The sequence below is a fragment of the Erpetoichthys calabaricus genome, chromosome 12 (assembly GCF_900747795.2).
Source record: "Erpetoichthys calabaricus chromosome 12, fErpCal1.3, whole genome shotgun sequence".
NCBI lineage: Eukaryota > Metazoa > Chordata > Cladistia > Polypteriformes > Polypteridae > Erpetoichthys > Erpetoichthys calabaricus.
The window spans coordinates 26937673-26950118 of NC_041405.2; the positions used below are offsets into that span (position 1 = coordinate 26937673).

The window sequence follows — 12446 nt, forward strand, 5'->3', positions numbered from 1 at the left end:
TTTTTTTCACTTTGTTTGTGATTTATGTACAAACTTTTTAACACAATTTAACAAGTTCTTTTTTTTTTTGGTGTGAAACACAACAAGAGTGGCACAGTGGGTAGCGCTGTTGCCTCGCAGTTGGGAGATCTGGGGACCTGGGTTCGCTTCCCGGGTCCTCCCTGCGTGGAGTTTGCATGTTCTCCCCGTGTCTGCGTGGGTTTCCTCCGGGTGCTCCGGTTTCCTCCCACAGTCCAAAGACATGCAGGTTAGGTGGATTGGCGATTCTAAATTGGTCCTAGTGTGTGCTTGGTGTGTGGGTATGTTTGTGAGTGTCCTGCGGTGGGTTGGCACCTTGCCCGGGATTGGTTCCTGCCTTGTGCCCAGTGTTGGCTGGGATTGGCTCCAGCAGACCCTGTGTTCGGATTCAGCGGGTTGGAAAATGGATGGATGGATGGAAACACAACAAGAAAATAAGCATAATGTTCAGTTACTAAATTATTCGCTTGGTGAGGCCATCTTGAAATGTGGTAACAACAAGCAAACTGAGAAGACCCTGCCTGACGTTTTATTGATTTTCAAATTCAATGTCCTATCACAAATAAAACTGGAATTTGCATTTTTACAGAGAAAATCATAAAAATGAAAAATCTGAAAAAGTGTGTGGGGTGTGCGAAAGGTCTCTTGTGCTCTGTTAAAGAAGGAAGGTTGAAGTTAACTTATAACAATTAGGCACTACAGGCTAAGTAAAGTGAAGCAAAGTATTGTGCTTGAATAGTTAATATTTTTTGTATGAATTTGCTCAAGTTACATTTGTCTTTATCCTAACAGCATTATATTAATTTTGTTATAACCAATTATTTGAAATTTTTAAATAGAGAAAATAAAGAAATTGAACAAATTTATCTGCACTGAAATTTAAATTTCACCTTACTGAAGTCACATGCCCTCTACCTCAGTTAGTAGTCTTAATTTTCACTCTCATTTAATATTGCTCACATTAATTTTAAACACCTTTTACATGTTGGCATCAACTTAAATATTTATGATATTAGCAACTGTTCACTGACATTTTGAATAAGTATGATTAGAAGCTGTTAAAAAATGCAAGTCTTTCTTTGTTGCCTTTTGACACTTCTGCAAAGTTACAGAAAAGAAACGAGGCATATCCCTGATCCCTAAAAACAACCTTTCTTCTATCAGAATACAACGAGTGGGACCTCAGCAGGCACAGCTAACAAACTAAAACCAGAACAGGTCATTTGGTAAGAAATTGTTTTGACAAGCCAAACACCAGGTCACAAACATACCTTTTGATAACTCTTCATCATTCATGTCAGTGAAGATATAAGTCTGCAAAAAGAAACAAACAAAAAGAAAGAAAGATAGTGAGTACCCTGGAATATAAGCCACTCTGGAAGAATGGAGTGGAGAAAAGTAAACATCTGAACAAATAAAGAAAAATACTATACATTTACATTTATATACAAAACAACCTCCGCTCTCTTTCTAGAAAAGGTTACCTCAATCTGCTGAAAAACGGCAAACGGACGGACGGACGGACGGACGGACGGACGGACGGACGGACGGACGGACGGACGGACGGACGGACAGACAGACAGACAGACAGACAGACAGACAGACAGACAGACAGACAGACAGATAGATAGATAGATAGATAGATAGATAGATAGATAGATAGATAGATAGATAGATAGATAGATAGATAGATTTTAGTATAGTAGGCAGGATTAGATAGATAGATAGATAGATAGATAGATAGATAGATAGATAGATAGATAGATAGATAGATAGATAGATAGATAGATAGATAGATAGATAGATAGATAGATAGATGACGTTGGGAAAATTGCATTGCAAAGGAAGGTGACCATGTAGAAAAGTGATGTCATTTGTATTTGAAATTCTTAATACATTGACTTAAAAGAAAAGTGCAGAAACTTTTTGAATGTCCCTCGTAATAATAATAATAATAATAATAATTCACAGTACAGATTGATCAGACAGGAAGTAGATAATATTCTCTGCATTTTTAGCTCGTTATCCTCAGCAGAACCACTCGCTCACATATGTTGAAGAATAATTTTAGGGTAACATAGCATTCGTCGTAAAGAAATAGCATAAAGGGTTAATAAATGTGGGAGACCAAATAAAGGTCAAGTGAACAACAAAATGTACACTGAAATATAACATTTGGTTTAGGAAAAATACTGAGATGGTCAAGTAAATAAAGAATGTACCAGAAGAAAGGTTGATGTAATATACAAAATGTACTGAGTGATGACTAAGAAGTCCAGAATGCACAACTGTTATATGCACAGAAATTTCAAGGATGGTAGCTCATCTCAAAAGGCTTAAGAAGAACCAGAATATAATATAATATAATAGACTTTTATTTAATATAAATCATTTGGGTGTAAACCAACGAACCAACCAGAGTAAAATGCATGCATTGATTGACACTGTATGTAAATTCAACAGTTTTTAAAATTAAACTCTATCCTTTGTTTCTCTGACCATTCTGACCATGTTGTTAACGGATTGCTTTTGAAGAATGCTCCCTCTTCTTTTTCTGAGGAGTAATTAACAGATACAATGAACAGCTTTTCTCCTGCCTGATTTCTGAATTGTCCTATTAGAGGATGTTTCTTTCTTTAATAAGATGTTAAATTTCGACAACACTTACAGCAGATGACTGACTACGATTGTGGAGTGACTTTAGCTTTCCTCTGGCAGTACTGGGAATAAGAAGTTCATATGCCTAACACCTTGCCTAGTTTTAAACCATTATGCACTTCTGCCAGCTCGGATACAATCGCTGGTACTGCTGTTGCCGCCGACAGTGCTGTTACAATAATAATAATAATAATAGTAATACTTTAATTATAATAATAGAGCTTCAACTGGAATATTACACTGTAGGAGCACAATAAAATCTAATAATCAAAATGACAACATGACTGTAACTCTGCTTTCTAATACCTTGCTAAAGACGGAGTTTAATTTAAAATCAAAATATAAACGTCTCCCAAATGGGCTTACTTATATTCAAACTTGGAAAATATCATCCACTGTTGTTCATTATCATCTACAAGCTGATTGATGACAATCTTCATATTCACTTCTAGATGGTTAGAATGATTTCTACAGCCAGCTTCTGCCTGTGGTCGTGCACTGGGCGGATATGGCATTCTCTACCTACACAGTGATTCAGAGCACTGTACTAGGTGGACCCTAGTGTTACTATCAAAACAGCTGCATTTCTTTGTGGCATGGATTCCACAAAGATTCCTTTGAGAACCTGATCCATGTAGACATGATCGCATCAAACCATTTCTGCAGACTTGTCTCCCTTTCTACCAGATACCAAAGGTTTTCAGTTGGATTCAGATCCAGCGACTATGAAGGCCACTGACCTCATTGTCATGTTCATGACGACGTTTGTGACATGGTGAATTATCATGCTAGAAGTAGCCATTAGAAGATGGATAAAGATTAGTATTATCAGGCCCAAAGTTTGTCAAGAAAACACTCCCCACACCAATACACACCCACCACTTGAACTGTTAACACAAGGCATGCTGGGTGCATGGTTTCACATTGTAGGCACTAAAATCTGACCCAACCATCTTTGTGCCTCAACAGAAATCGAGATGCATCACATCAGGCTACACTTTTCCAGTCTTCAGCTACCTAGTTTTGGTGAGCCTCTGCCTACTGCAGCCTCAGCTTTCTGCTCTTGGCTGGCAGGAGTGGAACTCGACATGATCTGCTGTTGTAGTCTCAAGGTTTTTTGTGCATTCTGAGATGATTTTCTGCTCACCACAGTTGTACAGCGTGGTTGTCTTGAGTTATCGTAGCCTTTCTGTCAGCTCAAACCAGCCTGCTCAATCTCCCCTCTCATCAACAAGGCTTTTCGGTCTGCAGAACTGCCACTCACTGGGTGTTTATTGCTTCTCACACCATTCTGTGAAACTCTAGAGACTTAAAAGAACTGTTTTGCTGATAAAGCCAAATGAAACTATGTTGAGTCACCAACCACCTGACTTTCATGCAGACAGTAACGTGTTCTACTTCTAAACCATTCTTTCCTGCTTCAGTCCTGTACGTTTGTAGTGATTGTTCTTTCAAAATTTCTTCAAATTCTCAATCTTACTCTCTCATACTACATAACTCCTCTATTATTTGGAATTTGTTTGCTTTAAGTCCTAATTGATGTATACATCAAGAATCAACCCCTGGCAACAGCAATCCCTTAAATCCACCTTCACTATTGTATTATGGATCACTGGCTAAAATCAAATGAAAGTCTTATAATGCAGACTTTCCTTCCAGGTGAGCAGGACTGAGCACCTGGTAAGCAAGAGATTGAAATAAGGACATTGTATGAACGACAGAAGACACCACCATACCTGAGAATAAACCAACCAAAAAATAGCCAGCATGGTAACTCATTGAACAGCAGTACGAGAATGAACCTGCAACATACAAAGAGACTGAGGAGCAGTTTGAGTTTGACAGAGTTCTGTTCGTGCTGGAATTTTTGTTAACTTTCTCACATTTTTCTAAGGCGGTCATATGGGAAGAAGTAGATAACCTCCTGGCGGTAAAAGGGACTACTAAGGAGGTGCTGAGGGATTTGGAAATTGAAGAGAGAGACGTGCTGCTCAGATTTAAAAGGCTGAAATCAAACAAAACACCAGGACCAAATAACATGTATCCTCGAGTTCTTAAGGAGGTTAGTGAAGACATATATAAGCCCTTGACACATATTTTTAGGAAGTTACTGTACATTGGGGATCTTAGGGCAGGTTGTAGGAAAGGGAGCGGTAGTGAATTGTCCCTATTTGTGGTCCACCATTCTGAGATGTTCCAAGATCAAAGAGGTGAAACAGCATGGACGGGTGGCAGCCGACCTATGGGCACTGCATCAGGAAGCAGTGCATAACAGGTAATAAATATTTGAGCTTCCATCTAGAACAGATGGATAATAATAAGTAATAATTTACAAAACATGGTCACTTTAAACAATCTAAATAAATAATAAAAAAAAAAATCCTGGAGTTGAAATATTAAAGTAAAGAAATCGCATAAGGGCAGAAGCTGAAAACATTAGAAGCAGATACCTAACAAAAAATGTAAAAGCGTAAAAAAGTGAAAAACCCTCCTTCTTTTGTTTGGAAGCTGCTCCAAGTGGCACAGGAACATTTGTGACAGCCATAAAATGATCCCCACACCAGCTCAGGAGGTCGGGAGGGTCCTGCTGGCCATTGACAGCCCTTTAACAGTTGGACGGCTCTCTCCTGCAGTCTTATTGTCTGCCACGCGGAACAAACGTTCTTCACAACATGGTGTCAATGCTCACTTTGGTGGTGTCGAATGGGGCGACTGCAGCGAGACTAATGACAACTTGTGAACAGGCATGGTAAGGGGGGGGGGGGGGGGGGGTGTGAATGCTTTGAAAGCAGGGAGGCCACCTTCTGTTTCCTGAGGAGCAGACAATAGCGGGCGAGAAGCTGCTTATTTAACAGCTTAACCAGGGTCTGGTAGCAGGCCGTTAAACAGACTGCTCAATTGGCGGAGTGTCGCGGGTGAGTTTTGTAAACAAGAGAACAGAGAGCAAGGAAGGAGGTTCAAAGGGAAGTCAGAGATGCACAAAGCTCCTAAAAGCAGGCCATAATTTTAATGACTTGAGTTTAATAAAATGAATGAGCGGGAAGGTGACACATTAACATTAGGGAGTTTCTAGATGATGACTGTGGTCAGCAGCTTAGTGCATAAGTAGAATATGGGGTGGTATGATGCTGTTTAACAATAAACTGGAGTTGAGGTCCATCGTTGCTTACTGCGTGAAGTTTGAAATTTCTCCCCATGACTTTGTGGGTGTCCTGCCACTATCAAAAGACACGCAGGTTTGGTGTTCACCCTGTGATGGACTGGCGTCCTGTCCAGGGTTTTTTTTCATCCTTGGTTACTGGGGTAGGTTCCAGCTGCCCCCACCACACAACTGGATGAGCAGGTTGGGAAAAATGGATGGATACAGAAGTAGATTATAAGCCAATTCAAGTTAAAGTGGTTAGTGCTGCTGCTTCATAACTGCAAGTTTTGAATTCTGGGTCTCGGTGAAGATTTTATCTCTCATTATATCTGTCTGAAGCCTTCTTCAAATACTCTGGGTTTCCATAGTCATCTCAAAGAGATGCTTTTTAAGGTAATTGCTGGCTTTAAATTGGCCTCTGGGTGACTGAGTGAGTAAGAGCGCTTTGTGATGGACTGACAATTTAAGTTCCAGCCAAGGTTTCTTTTTTACATCTTTTACTCACAGTTGCTGTTGAAATTCGCTTTGGCCCCTTAGGACTCTTAAAGGTGCCAGTTCTGTAACAGATGCGAATAAAACACAGGCATGTATACAACACAATGAAATGCCTACTTGTAGGACCGCACTTGATAAAGTGGCACAATATATAATGAGAAACATAAAGAAAAGCAATAAAAGAAAATCTATGACTAAACAAAAATCCAACCATGTGACCCTTATACTGACGCTACATTATAGAGTTTTGGGAAGAAAATTGAGGCCTCAGGTGTTGCATCTTTAAAAAATGAAACGATGTAATAAAACTCTTACCTTGCTGATTATTTTAGCTTAAAATGCAGTTTGCAGTGCACTCAAGGTGCAATTTCTTATATTTAACATCAAAATAAGAGGTTAAATATGAATGATATTCGACTAATTATGGGGAAATCCTAACTGTGCACACCAGAGGATTTAGATGGACCTTACTGGGGCACACTTGGCACTTCTCTGTCCCTTTGGGGGCATCAATGTACTTAACCTATACTGGTCTTTGGTATGTCTGGGGTCACGTTTCCAGTGATTTTCAGTCGTTGCTTATAATCTTATTGAGTCCGAGCCTCACGCTATTGTGAAACCAGGTGCACAATACAACATGCTCAGCCACTGAGACCAACTAGTCTTTGAGTCGCTCTGACAAAATCAATCAGGTTTAATTTTGTCTTTAGTTATAGGAATGGGCTGTGTGTATGAAAGCTGACAACCCCACTGAATGCTTCTCTCGAAGTACAGCGCATATAATACAGAGATACGGAATAAGAAATGACAAACAGAAGAGCAGCTTGTCTGATGTCTCACCCAAATGAGAAAAGGAAAAACAAAAATGGATTAGAGATTGCGACTCAAATCGCCGTAGCTGTTAACTTTTCATACACCACCAACTCTTCCAGGCAGCACGCTATTGGCTGATACAGAAGAGGGTGAATCGGACTGCTCTGGAAAGTCAGCATGCAGTTGGTAAATAAGACACGCCCAGCGATTTCCAGTCATTTAAATGGACATTTTCTGGCGACCACATCAGCAACTGTCTATGATGCCCCATGACTAAAAGTTGTGTAGCGTGACCTCGGCTGATACTTCATGCTCAGAATGCTTTCGCACGTACATCATGGCTGCCAGGAGTTCCCAGTGTTCTGAGCACCTTGTCAGGAATGAGTCTTGCAGGTTATATTATACTTTAGAACCGACAGCAATTATAGGTGACTAGCCCTTTAAATAGAAACCATGGGGCAACATTCAAGTTACGATTATCAGTCAGTGGGTTACTGATGTCATATACTATTTGAAATTGAAAAAAATCAAATTCTCACTTAGAGGATCTGTACAAAACTTTTTTAAAACCTGGCGGGACCTAATGAATAACATTTTAGAATAAGAATTTATATTGGGGAGAAAGACTCCTTACTCTCTTTACTACTCTCAATAGTTTTACTCTGGCTGTTGGCCTTCCACTCTTTCTCATGGGTGGGGGTTGATTTGCATTTACTTTTGTTAAGTTTTGACTTGATTGTATGGAATGTTATATGTTTTTATTAAATTCATTAAAAGATAAAAAAAAGTGAAGTTACGATTATCTTTCAATAGATAAGACTCGTCAGAACGATTTAAAGAGTATGTGAATAGTCCAAATGTAAGAAGAGCGACTGGACCAATACTGTGCCTTCTGTGCACATAGGCAAATACAAAGAGAAGAGTCCAGATCAATCAAGAAAGAGCTTTTTATAAATGTTTCAGGCATTGCATCTCTATGAAAATGAACCGCTGTACTACTCACCCTTGGCCTGATGATTATTTTAAAGAAGAGAAACTCTTTATATTTCATGTCAAAACAAGATAAGTTCAATAAGAAAGATGTCTGGCTTTTTATGGGGAGATCCTTGCTGAGCACACCAGATAATTTAGATGGCCCATTTTAGGACTTCTGTTTGTAATTACAATAACTCCAATCAGTAGCAAATTTACTATTAGTGGACTCAGTACTGACATTTAAAAAACCAAAAAGCAACAGAAAAAAAAAAACCCAGAAGGAAACGAAAGACTCTTTAACAATTCAAGGAAACTTGGAAAGAACAAGGAAAACTTGGGAGGGGGGATGCAGTATTTAAGTAAAATCAAGACATTTCGGCCGGCAGTGTGTTTAAAACACTTAATACTGAACAGCTTCTAATTTAAGACGTGATAAAGTTGAGTTTGCCCACCTAGACTTGCAATCATTTTTCTTTTTTTTGGTCAACATATACCCTGCAAGTGTAGCAGAATTGAAAGATAGTTTTTCATAAGGAAGAGGCCACATTTCTTTTAAATGTAAAATAGTTGGTTTTCTTTCTAAGAAAAATCACAAATAACAAGGCAGCAGGTCCGAACAGCATGCCAGGATGTGTTTTCAAGATCTGTTCTGATCACAGTCATATTTAATCTCTCCTTAACCTAGTCTGTCATACCAACATGCTTTAAAAAATGCACCATTGTACCCGTGCCTAAGAAGGCAAGTCCAGCCGATATGAATGACTAACTTCCTGTCACACTAATGCCTAAAACAATGAAGTACTACAAGAGGTTGGTCAAAAATCACATATGCTCTTCTCTGCCAAAAGAACTGAATCCATTATAGTTTGCATCTTGCTCCAGTAGATCCACAGAGGATGCAATCCCTTTGATTCTTCATATAGCACTAGCCCACTTGGACAACAAGAGACGGAATTATGTGTAAATGCTAACTATAGATTATAGTTCTGCCTTTAAAATGATAATAACTTCTTAGGTCATCACCAAGCTCAGGAACCTACGTCCAGCTGGATTCTTAACTCCCTGACAAGCAGACCCCAGGTGGTTTGAGTGGGTGGCCACAACTCATCATCCCTCACTCTCAACACAGGAGCTCCACAGGGCTGTGTTCTGAGCCCTCTACACATTTGACTGCATAGCTGCACATAACTCTAACATCGTGGTCAAGTTTGCTGGGACAATTCTAATATCTAACAGCAATAAGCAGGCTTACCAGGAAGAAATACAGAGTCTATCATACTGGTGTCAGGAAAACAGTCTTCTCCTGAATGTCAGCAAGACAAAGGAGCTGACTGTGGACTTTGGGAGAAAACAGCAGAAGCACCACGACCCCCTTAGTAATAACAGCTTTGCTGTCACACGAAGGGATGTTAAATGATAAAATGTGGCCAGTTCATCATACATCATACTGAGGACAGCCATGTTACCCTAGCAGGCACATTTGAGAAGTGACATTAATTGGACTGATAAGTGTTCATTGAAATGTGACACCTGCACGACAACTAAAAAAGAGGCCAGAAGATTTACATTTATTCCTATTTCCTGTAGGGGGCGCTAGCTCCCTAGTTGGAATAAGTTCTTTTAAATTGCAGCGTTTTAAGTAACCTGAAACTATATAGATATAATATTAAAAGGCGCTATCCCTCCCATAGTGATATGGTGGTAAGAAATCACGTAAGAGAAAATAACAGGTTTCTTTAATGATGATTTATGCTGCATTACAGACGAAAGGAAGCCATAGCAAGACATTACCAAGGTGGGATCTTGATGTATACAGTCTGCCATTTTTCGTCGCTGCGATGGGAGGATTTTAAGGACGGATGACATTATCACCCATCCGTCTGTTGGCTTCAAAGACTTGGCTGCTGTCCAAGTCTTTTATACTGTTTTCTCCACGTGCAGGCCCTTACTTAGGTTCCAAACAAGACAAGGAGATTCAATTTCATCTCTAACGTACAAAAATAGTACAATGCCCATTTTTGTAGTTGTACCTCTCTTCAAATGCTTCCCTAGCAGTTCTAAATGCTGAGAGACCCTGTGTGCTAACTTTGACCTGGCCTGTACATGTGAGTGGATTTATAAAATAACTTTTGTACAGAGCACAGTGACATTAAACTTATTATTCTGATTACAATCCCATACGAAGTTACTTTAACGAAGTTGAATGAAAAACCATTGAGTAAATCTCAATGCGAGGGACCAGTAACAGGTGGACCGGTTTAAAAGGTATAGATACATTGAAGGGCATTTGTGAAATATCCTGAGTGTATCTCATTCAAAAGGGTAGCGAGAGTGGATCACAGCAACAGGATAGCCAGGGCAGCAACCGAATTAGTACTCTCAAAAATCACAGTAACGTTATCCATCACTGACAAGTCAAGAGCAAAGAATGTAAATCAATTTAACTGTAGTGTTATATTATCATTGTCACTTGGAAGGGACAACATTTAAATAAGAAAAAAAGAAACTTCAAAAGCATGACGAAAACAATTTAACAATTTAATTCTGAAATTAGAAGCTGTAGCCATCAGAGGTAACCTACAAAACTGATTCTCTATTTGGTTAACTGGCAGGAGACAAAGAGTACAGATAAGAGGAGAATGGGGTCATCAGTGGAGTCCCTCAGGGTCTGTCTTCAGACTGATACTGTACTTTATCTAATATACAGTATATTAATGACATTGATTCTGGTATAGTTAGTAAACTTGTCAAATTCCCAGATGTCGCTAAAATTAGAGAGACATTGAGGAGGCAGCAAAAAGAATTAAAAAAAAACCTGGACAACCTTCAGAACTGGGCAAACCCTTGGAAAATGCAGTTTAATGTAGAAAAGTGCAATTATAAATAAAAGACGGCAGACACTTTCATACGGGAAGCAAACTCTGAAAAGGATTTAGGGGTTTATGCTGATGCAACATTTTCATCGACTAAGCAAAGTACAAAATCAATTAAAAAGGCAAATAAAATGTTAGGTTACATCATAAATATTGTTTTAATTTAAGTCAAGGGATGTTAGGCTCAGACTACCGTATATACTTGCATTTAAGTTCTCCCGTGGATAAGTCGGGGCCAGATTTTACCGTATAATTTCTGTTTTTTTATAATGTTGGTCGAATGCGGAAAACTGGTGCTATTGGTCCAAAGGGGTAATGATATGCTAACGCCCACCTGAGAGAGTAACCACAGAGCACATGGCCTTTTTTTCTGTCTATTGTGCCTACATGAACAAACGGTAATACCCGAACTATTCTGAAGCAACGTTTGCACTGATTTGTGTTTTTTGTATCTCACACCCTCATACATCTTTATCGTAAGAGCATCCCTTATCTATGACGGAGCGTTCGATCAGAAGAAAATATGAAGCTGGTTTTAAATTAAAAGTCGTTAAAGTGGTGAAAGAAATTGGTAGCTGCACTGCTGCAACAAAATTTGCTGTGTCTGATGTGAGATTGGAGGAAGCGAGAAGATGTAAAATAAAAAATAATTATTGTATTTTTGGGCGTATAAGATTTTATGATCGATTTTTCAGGTTTCAAGCCCCGACTTATATGCAAGTATATATGGCATATAATGCACTGACAAGTCCACATCTGGAGTATTGTGTGTAGTTCTGGTCACCACAGTACAAAAAAGACATAGCAGCACTTGAAGCTGTGCAGAGGAGCAGCAACCAAGTGCATCCCAGGACATCAGGACATGTCCTACTGTGACAGACTCAGAGAATTAAACCTGTTTAGTTTCAAGTAGAAGAGACTGTGTGAGGACCTAATCATTAAAGGTATTGATAAAGTATATCCAGTGAATAACGGTGAATCACATACTTGAGAACATCAGTGGACATTAAGGGGAAGTGCATTTCAAACTGAAGCCAGGAGGCACTTCTTTACGAAAAGAGTTGTGGGACTCTAGCATGGAGTTGAAGCAGAAACCCTGATGACTTTTGAGAAGAATCTGGATGAGACATTTGGACATGTTATTATTAGCTAAAAAAACAGGATGATGGACTGAATGGACTCCTCCCATTTGACAAATGTTGCATGTTCTTAAATTAATGCACCTTCTACAAAACAAGACCAATGCCATTACAAAGCAGTAAGTGAGTTGGGCTTATTGGTGTCCATTGTACTTGCAGACCCTTTGAGGGTCTACTAACTAATCCTGTGTAACAATCACATCCACCATTCATATGATGAGCATTCTTGAGTCTTCTCAAACTTCCATCACTTCATTGAACACGATGTACAATGCACATTGCGTTCTTTGAAGTGCCAAAAATAAGTATACTAGGGTCCATGGCTTCAATTGA

At 39.2% G+C, this 12446-nt stretch overlaps 1 protein-coding gene across 1 annotated transcript in view; it reads right to left on the reverse strand.

Annotated features, from left to right (window-relative positions):
• Positions 1-12446, reverse strand: part of LOC114661980 (beta-1,3-N-acetylglucosaminyltransferase manic fringe-like) — a 59408-nt gene that overhangs the window by 42555 nt on the left and 4407 nt on the right. Inside the window, exon 2 of the mRNA XM_028815257.2 lies at positions 1290-1332. Coding sequence (XP_028671090.2) covers positions 1290-1332 — 43 coding nt within the window. The remainder of the gene's footprint in view (positions 1-1289; positions 1333-12446) is intronic.